Source organism: Mycteria americana, chromosome 13, assembly GCF_035582795.1.
Source record: "Mycteria americana isolate JAX WOST 10 ecotype Jacksonville Zoo and Gardens chromosome 13, USCA_MyAme_1.0, whole genome shotgun sequence".
NCBI classification, from domain to species: domain Eukaryota; kingdom Metazoa; phylum Chordata; class Aves; order Ciconiiformes; family Ciconiidae; genus Mycteria; species Mycteria americana.
This window is the reverse complement of record NC_134377.1, coordinates 8,213,818-8,233,262: the sequence shown is the minus strand read 5'-3', so window position 1 is coordinate 8,233,262 and position 19,445 is coordinate 8,213,818. Positions and strand designations below refer to the sequence as shown.

General features: G+C 42.5%; 1 protein-coding gene across 1 annotated transcript in view; it reads right to left on the bottom strand.

Moving 5' to 3' along the window:
* Positions 1-4,446: 4,446 nt before the first annotated feature.
* PITPNB (phosphatidylinositol transfer protein beta) overlaps positions 4,447-19,445 on the bottom strand; it is a 36,392-nt gene continuing 21,393 nt past the window's right edge. The window contains exons 8-11 of the mRNA XM_075516467.1: positions 18,170-18,247; positions 12,873-12,983; positions 10,530-10,652; positions 4,447-6,392 (exon numbers count right to left, since the gene is read on the bottom strand). Of these exons, the coding sequence (XP_075372582.1) occupies positions 6,342-6,392; positions 10,530-10,652; positions 12,873-12,983; positions 18,170-18,247 (363 nt within the window). The 3' untranslated portion in view covers positions 4,447-6,341. The remainder of the gene's footprint in view (positions 6,393-10,529; positions 10,653-12,872; positions 12,984-18,169; positions 18,248-19,445) is intronic.

Below are 19,445 nucleotides of genomic sequence, written 5' to 3'. Positions count from 1 at the left end.
TCGGTTCTCCTGCCTTACAGTTGCTTTAGTAGTTATTGCAGACAGGAAGCATCGGCGTGAGACCAAAAGCACCTACCACCATCTGCGCGAGAGCTGGATGCCAGTGGTTCCCCCCGTGCAAACCGTGCCTGACCTCGGGTCCTGCCGAATAAATGTAGTGGCCAAAGGAAGACATGCTGTCACGTCATTTCACTGCAGGAGACGCAGCAGCTGCCAACAAGAACAAGGGTGTCACCTGCCTTTTTTTCATTTTTTTTTCCAAAGAAGCTAAAAATGGGGAGAAATGACACGGCTCCCAAGTAACCTGGCACTAAGCTCCACCGGTCTTCACAGAGACCAGAGCGGACTCGGTCTGTAGGGAGATCACCTCGGTGCCCTCAGCACCTTCGTACAAAAGGGAAGCAGGCGGCGAAGCCTGCCCCATTTATTCACAGACACGGTGGAAGAGTTGTTCCACAGAGTGAAGAGGAAGACAACTACTCTTTACGCACGGGTGCTCACCTCTGGAAACGCAGATTTGGCAGTGATGGACAGGGTGAAACGGGTGATGCCAGAGGCAGGAATCCCAGAACGGTGGGAACGGCTGAGGACCCGCCCGTGCTCACCCCTGCCAGCGGTGTGCGACACCGAGGAGCAAGAGCACTTCCAAGTACGTGATGTAGCTCCTAAATAATGGCTGAATCAACTGAGTTTTGGGAAATTCATAGTAAGTTTTCTTATCGGATACATTTTCAGACTGCTCAGAGAACACTTAGAAAGGCATTGGGGTGGAAAAACCCAACACACCCAAAATCCCAAAACACGAACCTCAGCAGATTTTTTTTCTGACATTTCCCAGTCCACACATTAAGGCAAAAGACGGAAAACATTCCCCTTTCTTTTCAATGATTAAAAAAATCCTCCAGAAGAAAACAAATTCCTTACAAGTCCCTTTTAGACCACACTTATGTGCAGCCAAGTGATGGATTTAAAAGGTTGCTGCTGGAATATGGTTCACAGCAGTCTATTGCAGTGAATAAATATCACGTTTACATATCCATTATAACAAAACTACGTTGCACTTCCATTACTTCATGTTGGTTTGCCATCTGGAAGCTAAACAAGCTGTGTAGTAAAAAAAAGAATTCAATTTTGCATTTACCAAAAGGAGCCATACAAGTTTCAATTTATAGCAGGCGATTACACAACCTTAGCAGGCAGAAATCTGCCCACGGAGAGTCGGAGCTGTGCCCACACAGGAGGGCAGTTAACGCAGCGACGAGGGCTCAGCCGCGCCAAACAGCCCCTCAGAGAACCAATCTCACACGGTAGCATCGGTCCAGATACCAGCCTGAAAACACATTTGTGGGAAACTCTTCCTACTTACCCTAAGAGGGCTGCACGCGGAGCCGAACACAGATCAGAGTGGCACTGCTCAGTTTATATTGTGTGGCAGGCTTTGTATTATGTATTTGGAAACACACCAAGGAAGTGGCTTTTCCTTGCTCTGAGCCTTCCGCCAAGAAAAAACCTGTGTGAACAATGCTGCCCATCACCACGCGTCTGCCCAAAAACAGGCACCCTGAAGGCAGCGGTCAGGGTGTCACCAAGCCCAGACCAGGCAGGGCCCTTCCAGGCCAGGCTGGGGCTCGGTACCAAACCCGCTCTCCGGGAGCGGGGCAGCCCCGCACGCAGCCACCCTCCTCCTGCCCCCTCAGCAGAAGGCAGCCCTCCTGCGGGCGGGGGTCACGGCCCAGGCCTCCCTCCCGCTCCCCCCGCCGCCCTCGGTACCTCCGAGACGTGCACCGACACCCCCCTCTACAAGTTCCTGCTCCCCAGACGCTGACTGGGAGCTGTGAATTGCCCAGGCGCCCAGATCGAGGGGGTCTCCACGCGCCCTCTCCTGCCTTGGTGCCACCCTCAAGGGGCTTCAGCTAGTGCCGGCTGCAGGTTTCCAACGCCGGACCGGGGACGGAGGCGCGTGCAACTTCCTTCCTATTTGATACGCAGCCCTTTGACTTCTGTCCAGGTGAAATAAGCATCCTTCCTGCTGACAGACGCGCTGCTGAAAGCAGAAAAACAACTAGTCAGTCTAAACTGTTTTCTTGCTGCAGCCGCTGCTCTTCCCCGGAGCCAGCCTCCAGCCGCTGAGGTGCCAGCCCGCTCCCCGCCTGGACCGAGCCTCAGTGCGAGACCCTCCGCCCCTCGCACCCACTGCTGTAGAGAAATGCTGTGTCTCCGCGGTCTCCTCTCTCTGGACTAAAGCAACGCTGCAAATCACTTCCAGCATCCCGTAACACACATCCGCCGAACGTCCCAGCGCTCAGGGGCGACAGCAGCTCCCGCTCCAGCTGCCCCCGCCACGCTCCGCATCCCTCGGCCGTTCTCCAGCCACGCAGCAGCTCCGCGGTCAGGGGACAAACCCCGCGTGTACCCGCTCAGCAGGGACAGGCAGTGAACCCAGTGCCAGCCACCTCGTCAGCAATAGCTTGTGTGTGACAAGCGCTGAGAAGAGGGGGGAAAAAAAAATACAGGAGTAAAGCCTTGTTGCAGACAATTCCAAGCAGCAACGCAGGTGCCAGCTTAACTCAAGCTTTCACCAGGAAATGTTGAAAATTGGGACCCAAGAGGAAAAGTTACACTATTGTTGTAAAAACTGCAAAGATGCCTTGCAATAAGCAGCCATTACTCTCAAGCCTTTCTGTAATTTATCAATTATATGACTGAACAGAATATTTTTCCTGCCACAATTCTGATCACCTCTTCCTCACTGCAGCAGTTAGGTTATTTTTAAATACTTGAAATACAGACTAGTCATTACTGGGATGCTCCATTATAAGAAAGCTGAAGGCAGGGAGGGGAGGCCAGACCCAGCTTCCAACGGGGCACCAAGAGGCAAGCTTTTGCCCGGTACGTACCGAGCACAAAGTCTCTTCGTGTTCCACCCTGCGGTTCTTGCAGCACTTACTGGAGCCTGACCGGGGAGCAAGAGGGCCCCACGCTACCTAACAATGACTATGTATTTTAAAAAAAATTTTTCAAAATCACAAATGCTTTCTGAAATCCAGCAGCTTCAGCAGACTGGCAGCCCACAGTCCATTTCTAGATTTCTCATCCCATGGGACAATGGTTTTAATCAGCATTAGCGAGCTCCTGCTCCTCATCTTGAGGCCAGCTACCTTACCACGAGACGCATCTGCTCAGTGACACGGCCAGGAAAGGCCAGCACTGCCGGGCAGAAACACGAACTCCTCCGCAAGCCCCTCTCGGCTCAAGCAGCTGCCCCTGCCGCCGCCGCTGCCCTCCCTGCACGGGCCTGGAAGCCTCCAGCCTGCGAAGCAGGGCCAGCTGCGAGCCCCCTTTGCAGCGCTGGCCAGGCAGGTGAGAGCCATGAGAACAGAGAGGATGGGACCAGCTGGGGAGGGACACCACCGCCCTCATCCGCACCCCGGCACCATGCATTGCTCGGGAGGCACCCGCCGTCCGCAACCCCTTCTCCCATCCAGACTCCACCTCTGGTGCTCCGAGCGGCTTTGCCTCTCCCAGTAATAAGTCTCTTTATTCTTCTGAGGACATCTGCAAGTGCTCCAGTATGTAACACAATCATCCGGTGCAACCTACTTGCAGCTGCCTCTGTTAATTTTACTTTACTTACTCCATTTCTAATTATTTCTCCAGAAGTCTCTTCTGAAGCCCTGCATATCACTGACACCAGACTAAACGCGCCTGTAATTGCCCAGCTGTTCTCTCACACCCCACACATAACATATTCTATACTCATACGATCTTACCCCAGCTTAAAAGGTTTCTCAGACATCCTTTGCCAAGAGACCTGCAAATTTATGTGCCACTTCCTCAGGTGTTCTGCAAGAGCAGTCGTTCACTACTTCAGTCTGAAGGAGCCCTGCTTTTGGAAACCAGCCTCTGCGCTGGGCAAGGTGACTCCCACGCCTCCGTTCCCTAATGCCAGCTTGGCAGTGCTGCAGCCTGCTCCTCACCCCACCCCGTCCCCTCCGCACAGCGGGGTGATCCTTGCCTTGCACGGGCAAGACGCAGAGTTAGCAGGAGCTGTAACACAGACAGCCACAGACCAGAGAGCCGCTGTAGACCAAGAGCATCAAACGCAAGTATCTGCAAAATTGTCAGCCTGGCACGTTAAGGTAGGCAGTCATAATACACAACAAAAGCCAAACATCTTCTCCCTACTCTAGATAGTGGCAAGGTTCCAGCGAAGTGTGTGCTGCTCAGCTTGAAATCCTAAAGCAAAACAAAAATCCAAACAAGCCCTTCCCTCCCCCCCATCGCTACTAACATTCAAACACAGGTTCGAGCTCACAACCACAGGAGCACATCCTTAGAGGACTTCCAACCTTCTCGTACAGCTCAATAAAACTAAATGCCAGCTCATTAGCAAACTGCAAATACTAATACCTAAGACAAGAGACAGAGCATTTTATGATCAAATTTATTTAATTAAATTTCATTGACTGTTTTACTGTAGGTCACACCAGAGACTGCCAAAGTAAACTAAACATTTTACATTCACTACAAGATTCTCTCAAGTTTTCACAACTAGTCCAAAACCATGAAAGTTGTAAGGTCCCTTTCCCTCAGTTTGCGTTATGACTCACATTAATGACAGCGGGACTTGTATTCCAGCACTGAAGAGAGAACTGAGCCCTTGGGTTCCCAGGCTTGCAGCAGCCCTCCTGGCTGTAAACACTTTTAAAATCATACGCCTGTGTGTATGTGTGCGCATGTCTCTATGGATATTTACAAAACCAACCTCCTGATGGTACAGAGGACAAATAGCCACGTAACTGCTAATCCAGAAAGGAAAAAAAAAATAATGATTCTGCAGCACAGAGGGTAGGAGGGTGCGATTACACAGGAGAGGTGCAAGTGCCCGCGCCCCGCAGACGCGTCGGTGCCTGGCACTCGCAGCAGACAGGCACCCCGGCCGGGCAAGTCCTGCGGCAGACCCGGCCCACCCTGGAAGTTTAGGAAAGTTTTGTCACTGCCAATAATGGAAATCAGATCACTCCTTTTGTAAGCAAAGTAGGTCCAAAATGATTCCAAAATACTTGGATGTACGTGAGATTATGAAGATGGAAGCTTAAGCAAGGCTTGCCCCACCGAGGTTTCTGGGGATGCTGGGAGAAAACCAGGCATTAATAGAACTTTATCTAACTAGTGTTTTTAAAATAATTTGTTTCTGATCTAGCAAGCATTTCGACAATATATATCTATGATATGCTCTGAATATTTCCTTAAAAAATGCTGAAGACATTTTCCCTATTTGAGAGTTATCTACAGGAGGTCTTTATTATACCATCTTTTCTTTTATGTGTCTACTCCCAACAAATATCAGAGAAATATGTCAGATGCTACAATTTAAACTTTCACCATATCTGAAAGTATACATCTCTTTTAAAGTGTATTTTCAACATGAAAAGAGCTAAAAATCACAATTATATTCCATTGCGTAATGTGTGTGAAATCAAGACCATTTGCATAGCTTCCAAAGTGAAACTCTGGAAAACAGCGGTTTCCTTAACAGGAAGTATTACTTTGGGGAAGGGCTGTCATCCCCCTTCACTTTCACTGCATGCCCTAAGATATATTTGAAATATTCTACAAGTATTGTCAGTATCTTTGTCTAAAAAGTCAGCTTCTGGAAAATGTCTAGTTGCAATTATTTTATAAATCACAAGCCATTTTTCCTTAATCTTGCCAATTTTAATGAAGAAAAAACATTAGCATTTCAATGTACAAAAGTCCAATAAAACATGATTTTTTTTTTCTTTTAAATCAGTGAATGGGTAAAGTTTGGGTTAAACTTATTCAACAGTAAAAGTCTTCCAATTTCCACTAATAGAAATTTTTTTTCTGATTTGACTATAGGATAATGACAATCCAGAAATAAATAGCTATAAATACATTCATTGTTCCTATTCCAAAAATAATCACATAGGGAAGACACAAAACTGAAATTAACTTATTTGAATCTGCTTCTTTACAATGAGATATGGGCAAGTTATAGCAGAGTGACTCAAGACAGGAAAAAAACAAGTAGGGAATAAATTGGTCCAGTATTGACATTCATGAAACATACCAGTTAGCATAATTCTGCAGTTAATTCATCCTTTAAATGACACTACTCAGTTGATTTTTATTTGCTTCAGGTATATATAATGAAAGCAGTTTCCTTTGAATCTTTGCTGAGGACAGGTATAGTACCCTGGAGACACTGTAACAACCCCCTTCAGTATGCATGTGCGTATATATAATTATATACAAATAATCATGCATCCACACACACATTTGTATATCAACACTGCATGTGACGGTTAAATCCATCATCATTCATCATTGGCAGCACTTGTTCCTCTGACTTGGCCTTGATTACGTAACTGTGGAGAAAGAAAACATACAATTAAGCACTAATAGCTTCCTCAAACGCTAAGTTCCAAATAGGTAGTTTTATTAATCTCCAAGAAAAATAGGGCAGGGCAGTCAAAACATCACCAGGACTGAGCAAATCATACCAAAGCAATGCAAGACTTGTTCGGGAATCTGAATTTGGGTGCTGTCCTCACTGGTGGACAGCAGCTCCAGTCTCTGAGGAGCCTCACACTAATCAGCAGGATTTTAAAACTGCTTTGGCTGGGGATCCCGTCTGCCGTATTAGAACAGTCACAGCGGGAAACACCACCATTGAAGTACTGGACACAAACACTCAAAAGCTTGCAACTCTTGGACAACCTGTTTCCCGCAGTAACGGTTTTAACACAATTTAGTATTTATAAATATCTGCGTGGAGCTGGATTTCAAGAACTTCACATGCTTTGAAGATGACAGTCCACAGTTTCCGTAATTATGCAGACTACTTTGCTACTGAGCGTGTAGTGAAATGATGCTCACTGACTTTTCTGATTTGTGCCCAAAAGACTACTTGCAGGCTTCAGCGCTCAGTGCCAGCGCAGTGATGACAACAGGTCACGCGCTTTGGGTTTCTGTACTAGATAAGCACAAAGAACAAGGTTACGTGGCCAACGCCTCAGGCATTCTGCCACCGGACCGAGCACCTGCCCAGTATTACAGTGCCCGTCTGTGGAGAAGGTCTCTTATGTACCCTGGACACCAAGGCTCATCTCCAACTGTTGATCACAACAAGGTTATCAAACAGGAGGGGGGGTAAGGCCCAGAAGTGTCATCTGGATTTACGTCCAGTTAGCTGATTTCTGCCAGCAATTCCCATCCATCAGAACATTAATCACTTTTCTCCTTTTCCATCCAGCAGTTGACTTACACAGCTTGATTTGCCTCAGAACCTACAGAGAACTCCTCTAGACGTCAGCAGCCAAAGTGCCTCGAACGGAACCCTTCTTACGCATCTAAACGTAAAATAAAACTGTGAGCTACCACATAGAGAACCTATCGCGCTGTTGGTTAGTAAGAGAGAAGTAACGATCTACATGACCAGGACTACTTTTCCCCGGCCAGGACCAGAACCAGCCTCAGCTACAGCTGAGGTTTTTTGGAGACGGGGTATACAGAGTTTCTTTTTGGTGGGGAAGCCTGGGAACCATACAGCAGCTGTAAATGATGCTTCTTAGATTTTTAACAGCCCATGATGCTTCAGCATGGAGCCACACCACTCAAAATACCAAATGTGGCATTTCTACCCTCGCAAAGACATGAGGTAGGTCGGTCACAGTGCTTTGGCAGGGTCAGATGCTTTTCTACTATGCACTGTTTAGCTGATGTGTATTTAATGAAGCAAAGGTGCTTCATCGCCAGGAGTCAGATACATAAACCACTAAGTGAAAGATAAAGAAAAACAGTGAGAAAAGGATGGGCTGGGATAGAGAAATTCTGGAAGAACACTGGTAAGGATTCAGAAAGTGACAAAAAAGTAACAGAAGCAGCGATCCTGACTATAAAAATCGACTTAAGATGAAGAACAGGACCAACAAAAGAACTGAAATGTGCACAGAATCTGAAGAGAAAGATTAGCTCAAACCAGGAAGAAGAAAGGGTGTTAATGAGAAAGGGAATAGCAACAGAAAGCAATGTATGTAAGAAAATGTAATGCTGCCAGTATCATTAGGCGTGCTTTCTGCAGTTGCTTGTTTTTCAGCATCACAGAACTGCATAGTGCAACACTGTCAAAAAAGCCGACTACTTCTCTGCAGGGATAGAAGTGTGAATATATTCTTGTCATATTAAGCACCTCATCACTAAGTGCTCACTGCCCAGTGGCCATAAAACAAATGTTTTGTGGTATACTTGGGATTTAATGAAAGTTACTGTTTAGTACAATGGATGAAGTAGTCGAATATGAAATATAAAAACAAACTATTTGGGATAAAATTAGCATTCATATTTTATTTGGCAGTGACGTTTTTGCCTTTAGGTTATTCTCCAATAATGCACTTCACCACAAAAACCTTGAAATTGCATCATTTATAGGTGTTTGCAGATACCCCTCTTATAACAGTTGAGAAAAACCAAAATATTTTAACAGTAGGTCCCCACTCCTCTCACATTTCACAATACACATAGAAAAGCTGTGTTAGTAACTAATCAATACATTTCTCTTGTGAAAAACTGACTTGTTCAACAGTAATACACTTAAGTTCCTGATGCTAACATCTTGCACAACAAGCTATTTGAAATAAGCTATTTGCATTGCTTTGCAAAACAAGAAAACAGCAAATAAGTACGTTTGATATTTAAAAATGAGGATAAATTCAACACGTGATCTGGTTTTTGCTTAAGGTAAGGACTAAAAAGCAGCAAATATTTTGCAAAAAATATTTAAAAGAAGTTACTTACCAGTGAGAAATGTGAAACGGAATTTCCTCTACAAGAAGACAAACGTCCACAGAGACACAAAAGGGAAATTTTCTCACACACACAGATGTGTCAAGTGCTGCTGAGTCTCTCCAGTACATACCCTGTATGCACTCCTCACACTGCCACTATCCTTTCTCAGAGAAATTGGATGAAGTCTGTTTCATTCCAAATAAAGAACTATGGGTGTGCAAAAGAGAACCCTCCTGACAAAAATCAGTTATAGAGAGGAAAGTGGTTACTCTTCCTCCTTCACAGACACCTAGGAATAGGTGGCTCTAGGAACAGGTTCTGGCATAAAGTAGAATTAAAGAAGAAATCCACGTGATTTGAGAGAACACCTGCCATAATAAAAAATATTCAAATGCCAATGAGAGCGCACAATGTTTGTAAGAGTGAATGAACATCATTCTTTTCCAAAGCATATTCTGGGAACTGCAAAAGCAGACAATCCCTTCGGCTTATTTGAAAAGAAAGTTCGGTTTTACCAGCTCAGAACATCTGCCTATTAACACACAGAACAGTGAAGAAATACTTCTTCCAAATCCAGAAAACATCTCTACACAATGCAAGATGGCTCCACACAGTTCATGAAGTCCAAACACGGAGAGCATAACAAGTGGGGGTGGAGGAGTTGCAGCTAGTTCTGATACTAAAAGAAAAGATCTTCTGGGCACAAACCACAAAATGCACTTCAGAACCACCATTAACAGCAGGTCTAAAGCACCAGGCAATCTGTTTAAAGATGTCTGGCAGCTGAAATGAGTTAAACCATGCAAAAAAGCGAGTTATAGCTGAAGACACATTGTGTCTTGAAAGAACCAAGACAATGGAAGGAAAGTGACAAGCTGAATGGGTTTGGGGCATAAAGCAATTGGCAAAACGGGAAGGAAATAGAACTGCAAACCCAAAGACTGCAAGAACTTAAAAAATGAGCAGGATTTAAAATGAGAAAGGTTCATGCCAAAGGTGATGCTCTGGAAAGACACTACAGAAGAAGTCTTCCTGCCTAGCCTGTGATGTTCCTCTACCTCTTAAAGGAAAGAGTAGAGAAAGTGCCCTATGGATGAGTTTTCTTCTAGACATCAGTTCAAAGACAGATCAGGCTATATGTATTTGGTCCTCACAGCCACTAAAGCTTGAAAATTGACACCATATCAAGCCTGTTAGTTTTACAGACTTCCTTTTTGCAAGTAAAATACTCAGTTTTGATGTGCTAATCAGGATGAGCGGAACAGCTGTCGTGACATTCAAGGTTGCTTGAAGACATGTTTGAAGAGAAAAAGTAATCAGATCTAATGATGATTAGAAATGAAACAAAGCAAGACACATGATGGAAAAGCAAGATGACAGCTCTGAATTCTAACTGACAAGTGGTAAAAAGGCACTGAATGGGACTTTGTGCAGTGGGTATGGTACCATAAATAAAGAGGTGGTCAGGGAAGACATTCTGGATTTAGTGACATCAGAAATATTTACCTTACAGCCACTTCCAGCCTGACACAACACAGTATGCAGAAGTTTGAAGTGCATGGGTCTGCACAGGAGACTCACTAAAGGGGCTGTAATGTTCATCAGCAATTGCCCAAACACACACAAGGGGATGGACACAACGTGACTTGCGTCAATTCCCGAACAGATAAATAGTATAGCTATAGGTGGACAGCACACCTTAAAAAAAGCATTCTTACCGCTTCCAGCTCCTTTTGGGTTTCATCCTCCATTCTCCTAATGTCTTCCATAGTCAGATCAATCCACTTGTCAATCCAACAGAACAACTGGCGATGAAAGTTGGTAAATATCCTTTTTTCTTGCTTTAAGAAGATAAACAAACATTAGATAACAGACCTACATGTTGCAAAGACTGGTGAAGTGATTGCAGCTGTTCAGTTGGAAAGGTATAATTTTCAGGTGCATGCTGTTTCACATTGCTACAGGTTCAGCCCCCTCACATCCCTCGATCCAATTTAAAGTAATCTCATTTCTCACATGCTTTAACACCGAAAAAATTAACAAAATTCACTATAAAAAAGAAGTTTCAAGAAAGTTCAGCAATTCATGCTACTTGAAAATGCTGAAGAATCCTTTTAAAATCTGTTCTAGCTCCAAGATAGCACTAGACAGAATAAATGTAGCATCACAACAGCTAGAATATTTAGCATGAACTGTATAAAAGTCTACGACAGAACTGTCACAGGTTCTGTGCTCACTATTAAGAAACAAGAATGGCAAATTCCTAAAGCCAGAATGAAGCAAAAAGGGAAGCATTTCTGACTCCACAGATGGCACACTTGCAATTTGTACCAAATCAGCATCCCAGTTAATATCTGATGTGCAATTGCAAAGGTGCAAAAACTTTGAGAGTATAAATATTCAAGCTAAGGGTTCCACGGCCCTTTCATTAAAGTACGCATATCTGTGTTCTGAATCGATGATAGTAAGAATATTTTCACTGTAACTCTTCTACTTAAATTGGTAGGTTTCACATTTCATTATACCTGCCAGCCCCCAAACCCCTCTGTGTTACACTGAAGAACTGCAACTTGCCAGCTCAGTCCATCTCTAGCACCCTGGAATCTCAACTTTTATAATGGTGACTTGGATGATGAAAGATGCATCATATAAACCATTCAATCTGCAAAACTACCAGTATTGCTCTGACTACTCTGATAAAAGTAGTCATGTATATACAACACAGAAATCTATTTTACTACTAAAACTCAGACTTCTGCATGTATTCAGTTACCCAGGTTGCCACCTAAAGTTCACGTCTTGTTCATCTGCTCCCAGATTTTGCATCGCTCAAGCTGCTGATCAAATCTAACATACAGTTCTTGACAACTAGCAGAAATAACTTCCTCTAAAGAACCAGCTTCAGGTAAAGCAAGGTGTAAAAAAAAAAAAAAAAAAAAAAAAAAAAAATTCCTCTCTTCAAATACTCCTCATTAGACCCGAGAATCAGTCTTGGCTCTTCTGCTCAGCTTATTCCCTAACAGTGTTCAGTTTGAAATGTGTGATGGTGGGAAACTCCATCCCAAAACCACCACCACACTAAAGACAGTCTCCAACGTCTCCTTACCCTTACTTTGTGCTGTGGCCATCACAAACTACCTCTGCAAATGAGATGGAGTTACTGTTGTTTGAAGCTTTTCTCTTTTGCTATCGTATTTATTGACATTTATAAGCATTTAATGCAGTTAGCTGTGTGGTCCGCTCAGAGCTAAGAGCCCTGGTTACCTCAGTGAAAAAGGTCTGGCGTTGGTTGTGTGTGAGGAAACACCATGCCCAATTGCTACTGGAATATCATGTTTGAGTTAACTCACTGTTACAGCACATTTCCTCTGGATTAGAGAGAACTGGCATGATGGTCTAGATTAAACACTTTGCCTACACATAAGTTTACATTCTAAATATTCAGTCATACTTTAAAAAATATTTTACAATTCATATTCTGATGATACAGCAGGAACGAAGTAAGATGCAAACATAAATTTGACAAAACACCACAATTGCCAACTAAATCCTAGTGCACTGGATTCTGCCTGTATCATACCTGGTTTTGCAAGCATTCAATTAAAAAAAAAAAATCAAATACTTTAGAATTAGCAGAAACACAAGAACAGTTTCATAAGAAAACCAGAACATAAAATACTAAAGAAACACCAGCACGTTTTATGCAACTTTCAACTGGGGGGGGGGGGGGTCAAAAGAACTCTCTTCCTGGCAAGTGTTGTTGCTTACAAAATCAAGTGTTACACCTACATGACACAGACTCTTTGCTTATACTTTTGGTTTTTTAACTTCAAAAGTTATTCTAGTACCACCAACGAAACACCATTGCTAGTAGATCAAGACACAAATGGTTGTACTTGCTGAAGAAATAAACAGAAATCGATTGTAAGCAACAGGGAACTTCATCACTCTTTCCCTTCAAAAAACCCCACGGCAACACAGACCCACGCTGCCTGCCTACCTACCTGCCCACCTCCAATCCCACCCCCCCAGCAACACCCCAGCAAGGGAGAAGCACTTACCTTTTGTATAAAGTTTTCAACTTTGTTCTGCAGTCCCCACCATTTAAATTTGATAGTCACCAACTTGTAAGCACACATTTTAGGACACTCTTCATCAGTTGCTAGCTCTTTCTGTTTATGGATAATGGGAAGGCATTTTTAATTTTTTAAAAATGTAATTTAGCCAACAATATAATTATTAGAAAGTATAATTCTCAGTATTACATTATAATTATAAATTATATTATTAATTTATAGGAAATTAAATTAGATTAGAGTATTTATAATAATAAATTATAATTCTAAATATTATTAAGAGTTAAAATAATACTTAGAATTCTAAGTATTAGTAAATACTTAGCACTGTACTCTGAACATAGGGTAACAGGAATTAACAAACAGGTTAAATCTGTAAGACAATACCATCCATGCCGCAAACATATACCGTAAATCTTAGTCTTAACATGGATTTCATTTTCATGATTGCCACTGTAATATACTTTCTGATGTTTTGAAAGGACAATGAGGAATGAAGCTTGATTACAACAGCTAGCACCAAAACATTTTTTACTTTTGGGTCTACTGTGCAAAGGCAATTATAATCCGAGTTGCTCAGTACAGTGGTGGAACACACATGCGCTAGAAAAGACTCAAATAACAAAAAGCACGTAACCACCCCTCAGGTCCGCTTCTCACCAAAGCGTCAAACTTAAGCTGACTGCAGTTCTGCTCTGCCCATACAGACGCCGGCATGCTCTCCCCTCCTCCCCTCTCCCTCGCGTCCCTCTCCTGCAGGCAATGCCAGAAGGGTATGTCTTTACCCAGGTGTAGAGGTGTTTCTAGTTGTGGGGCATAATTTACCTATTCATTTTTGCATAAAGAATTGCAGACCTGCTGACTGCTACTATGAGAAAAATAGGGAGAGACCTTCTTTATCATCAATGGCCATAAGACCAACTAAAGCTCCACTTCAAAGACTGCTTGGAAGCAGCTCCAGCTCGAGTACTTTGTGCAAGAGAAGGATCCCCAGAAGAATGAACTGAGGGAAATTCAGGAGACACCCACTGCCATTTCCTATAATTCCTACGTTTCTGTTATAGTTCCTACATCCAAACAGTTTTGAAGTACCTGTAACATCATACACAGTGATTTTCCTACAATTCATGCAGTCCAATTTACGTAATACAAGAGACCATATATCATGTTTTTAGTTTAACAAAGCATGTTAGGTTACTCCAAGCTGTGTAAAAGAGGAAGAAAAAATAAGGAAGAAAAAAAAAACACAGACCAAAAAAGGAAGCTGATAGTTGCTTAAGAAAAAACCCACCTCTGTGTGCTTGGCTTGAATAACAAGCAATTACTGTAAGCAGTCCACAGATTTTTATTCTTTATATCTGCAACAAACTTCTAAGTAGAAGTACTTACGGCAATTTTAAGCTACATTTCTTTTAACCATGAAATGGACAACTCCGGTTGGTCATGCACACAGTAAAAAGATTTACTGTGAGATACATCTAACATATAAAAATCTTGGTGAATAACACATATTTATTTAACACAGAATTTTTATCACAAATACTCATCACCAGAGAGCACTTAAATGAAAACCAATTATCCTCAGAAGACTGATTCACAAGCTCTATTCACAAGCAAAAAAACAAAGTGCTGCTGTTGTTTGGTGTTCCCAAACAGCACAAGGCTATGTCCAGGCATTAGTAAAAGGACAGAACTAAATGGAACATACAAATTCAGTGCCGCCAGTTCCAGGCATTCAAAGTTCTCCTCCTCATTTTACAGCTGTTTTTAAAACACAAACCAGTAACTCCCCACTTTCTTTGGGTCACACAGGCCTGAACAGGCGATTCCTGCATCAGCCTCCTGCTTCCTTCCTGAGGAGGAAGGAACAACAAACATGCAAGGCAGGATGCACATTTTCACCACAGTTTGTAAAAATAATCCCTGTGACAATTTTACCCTGCTAGCAAGAATACTTAGCCCAGGTAGAAGGAGTATTACAATAATGGGAGTTTGAATACATGCCTCCCCTCATCATCATCTCAAAACACACAATACACTCATTTTTCCATGAGATTCCAGCTAATGCTCAGGCCCAGGACAAACCCGCAAGTCAGACCAAAGGTCTACATGGCTCAGTATTTTGACAGCAGCCAATGGCAGAAACCTACGTAAAAATATAAAACCCAAGGAAGAAAGTATTGATAACTCACTTAGAAACTCTACCAATCTCTAGCTACTTATAAGCTCAGAAAATTTCTGAAGCAGAACTGTTTGCTGTCTTTGGACACACAAAGGGAAGAATTACGACTGTGTCAATATGCATAGATTGCAAAATCACAGCATTGCCGAGGTTGGAAGAGACCTCTGATCACCGGGTGCAGGAGCCCTACTCAAGAAGGGTCACCTACAGCAGCTTGCCAGGACTGTGTCCAGTCAGGTTTTGAGTATCTCCATGGATGGACACTCCACAACCTCTCTGGGCAACCTGTTTCAGTGTTTGACCACCCTCACAGTAAAAAAGTGGGTTTTGGTGTTCAGATGGAATTTCACATTATTTTTGTGTCTGTACAACTGGACTGTCACAGGATGAACTTTTATCATGTTGAAAAGACAACATTAGGAACAGCTGTAGCAGCACCAATTAGGTCAGTGGTATACATCAACTGCGCCCTCAGCTCCCATTAAAACAAAGTGAAGTACATGGAGCACCCAAGAGGTAGCTTCACAAGCTTTTCTTCTGGTAACGCAGCTTAATGGCAGTGAGGTGTCAGCTTCAGTAGCCCACTGAAGCTCTACTGAAACTTCCAACGGTCCTGTTACAGCTCCCTGTGTTGCCATATTGTTTCCCACCCTTTCACAAAAACCTGGTTCCCTATTTTTTTCCCTAGGTTAACTGCCACACAGCATTAAAACCACTGTACCAGCACGTACAGAAGTAGAGGAGTGAATGGTCAGCGCTGCACAAACACACCCGTGGAACTACAGCCTCCTTCCACAGTGGGACAAAAGACATCTTAAGTCCTCGAATTCAGGCTGCTTTGATTTATGATCTCAGGCCAGCTGAGAACAAGTGTGGTACTATGTAGTGGGAAATGGGGACACTGCTCTGTCAGACATGGTGGTCAGCTATTTGACACTTAAGACACAGGTCACGCTTCTCATAGCAGAAGGGTGGTGTATCTTCTGCCTACCTTCTGCTTGCACAACCATGTTTTAGGATAGGAAATCAGAGACCAAGAGCTTGCTGGTCCAATGCATCCTACTCTAATATCTGACGTTTATCTTGCTGCTTTGCAAAAACTGTGGTAAAATAACTAATGGTGACATCTAAACTAATGAACTAGAAGAAAATTCATACCTCTCAGAGCAAGTCCTTTACGCTGTATTTGGGCAGAAACATTCATGCTGTATTTAGAACTTTTTTGGGTAATGAAAGACTGAACGCTTTTACAAGAAAATTTAAGAAACTGGACACCATTTGCAATACATTTAAAAAACCCTCAGCATTTACTTGAGCATAATTCATCACAGTACACACTAAACATAAGAAGTAAAATTATGTTACTGTCAATGAAACAGTTCATTCACTGTAATGACAAAAGTGAGAAACTATATTCTGATTGGCAACTAGGGGCCTATTCCTGACAGATTGCCTGTACATTCATTCTAGTATACAGCAGTTAGCTTCTCAGTTTCTATGAGGATATCTGGTGTAGCAGCCAAAGTATATTTCCTTCTGGGATGGGCATATATACATGAATTTTGACGGCTGTCTGTGGAAGGACATGCTTTGTGACTGGGCAGGGATGTGCTGGCAAGTTTTGCGTTGCTGTTCAGGTGCCATTGGGTTCCATGTGGTAGCTGCTGGTCCACAGGAAATTTGTTTCTGAATTTGAGTTGAGCAAGGCTCTGGAGAAAATTGAAGAGGACCTCAGGCAACAGCCTCTACGAAAAGTTATTCCAAGAAAGGATCATCTTTATGTATGCAGCAACTGTTTAGGCCAAATTGTTAAGAAAAGTATACAGGCATTGCAAAGGTATATATGGGTGACACATATGTGTTCTGACACTGACATAATCTGCACCAGTACTTATGCTGCCTACTAAGGACTCAGTTCTCAAGCACGACTTTGCTGTAGTTGAATATGTCAGCAGAGCAAATTCATACTGGATGTGACTAAGTGCTAAGCTTTCACGCTGCAGTCATGTTGACAGCCACATAAGAATAACTCAATAATGTGCTCATGCAGAAAGGTAACACTAATATTGAAGGAATGTACCGTCTCACATTAAAACAGACTTTTCTAGTAAGGACATCATGGAAATCTAGCACACTCAATTTTGGTCACACTTGAGGGTGGAGGAAGAGATTATGTTAAGCAAGCGGTCTGCATAATGAACTTTGAACAAAATTTCCAGTATACAGGCTTGGGTAACTGCAGCCTGGTAAAAGGCAAGATGGCTTTACCTTGAAATAAAGCTTTGGTCAAGTCATCTTCCTGTGCTTACACAACAACTGTGCTTATTAGAAAATTGGTAAATGACCAAAGAATGTGGAAAATGCATTTCCCAAATCAACTCAGATTACATACGCCAGACTGAAAATTTCAAGAACATGGTAGATGTATCCGTGCATGCATGCACACACACGCACTAAAACAAACAGGGTGTATTATCTCACTGAGGGAAATTATTTATGATGAAACACTGGAGGTTTTCATGTGCATTTTGTACACATTCCACACAAATGAAAAATACCTAGATATTCAATAAGGCAAGGTGAAGACAGGCTTAGGTTTAGTTGCCACTATCTTCTGCTAGTTTTTTGGTAATTCTAAAACAAAACATACATGCACTATCTTTTACCCTGCTCTAAGAAACACACCATTATAACCATTATATACAATTATAAATCACAGTTATAACCATCCTAACCATAAGGAAGTTTCCAACTAATTTTTTGCATTTTAAGTCACCTCCAGTGGCTACCACAGCAGGTTGATGACTTCCACGGAATTCATCATAGTGTATATTCAGATGTCAATCTTGAGTAAGGATAACGTTCATCCAATTTAATCTGCATAGCTTTGGGTTTAGTAGTGATATTAAACAAATAGCAGACAGTACCTTTGCTTACTAAGACATTTGGAATTTTAACTGAATACAAAAAAGAAAAGTAGTATTGAATTTCTGCCCTCTGTTTTAAGACTAACATTGCTAGTGCTAGTCTCTAAGGAACCATGAACTATTTTTTTCTGCTGATAAAGACTTTGTAAGGTTGTAACATCAGTTCTTAGTACCTTCCAATTTGGCCCCAAAGGTCCTCTCTTCGTCTTAACTGACTGGAATAACGCAGGGTCTTCATCAGCTTTGTAGTCCTATAATACAAAAAAACCCCTGAGAGTTAGGAAAAAAAAAAAAAAACAGATTCAATATCCCACTGCATTAAGCTTCTGTTCAAGACTACCAAAGCAATTGTCCTGAGTGGTCTGGAGCAGGATGGGTGGAGTTAGTCTGACTTAAATTTGTACTGAATACTCCATCACACCCACTCATTCCCTGTGTATCACCAGTGGTGCTCGTTATCTGTTTATTCTATGATAGCACACCAGGGCTGCCTCCTAGGTCAGAATTTTCTTGTGCTACGCACTGTGCAACATAAGCACTATCCTATTTGGTTTTGTAAACTTTTGAGGGGAAGAGAAAGCAATAAAAGCAATCATACAGAAACTAGTGCGCTAACATTATCCATAACTACTCCTGAGAACGCAGAACAGAAAGGGAAGAAGGTATAAGTGAACTAACTTGCAAAATTAGAAACTGCATAATCTCAATCTGAGACACATCGCCAGGCTAAGCACAGAGAGGGCACGAGGCAGCAGTCTGAATGGCACTGCTTTGCAACCAAGTCATATGGTGGGAAAAAAGCAAGTATCAATAAAGTTGAAAGATGACAAATGTTTCCAACATACAGATTTACTTAATTTTACTGATGAGGGGTATGAAAATGATTATTAGATGAAGATACTGCTTTGGAAATTAGGAAAGGGTTAAAAACTCTGACCTCAGTAACCGAGAATATGTAAGGTTTACACAATGTATGAAAAGCATCGAGCTAAGAATACTATTACACCCATGCAGCCAAGGAGAACTGTAAAAGTTTAAGCTACTTTAAAGCAGAACAAATGCTTGGTGGGTGCTACAGAAAAGCCCAAGAAAGTTTAGGGTCTCATTTTTAAAAACAAATTTCAGTAAGAACAAAATATGCAGAACACGGAGTGAAAGAAATACCACCAGAAAAGTAGCTACTGGCATTCCCCCCCCGCATCAGAGAGTTGTCACAAGGGATCACATTTGCAAACTGCTGCTAAGAAGAATTAAAACTAAACCTTCACCTTTCTAATGCATCCCGCTGTATTCAAAATTAAATGCTAGCAGCAGCAAGATAGATGTAAATTTAAAAAATGGCTCTCTGAATATTGAAACCAAAATATCGATGTCTCATCCGAGGCATACTGAAATCACCTAACTACATCTCTGCTGCACAAGCGGTGTGTCTTGGAGAACTGCATTCCC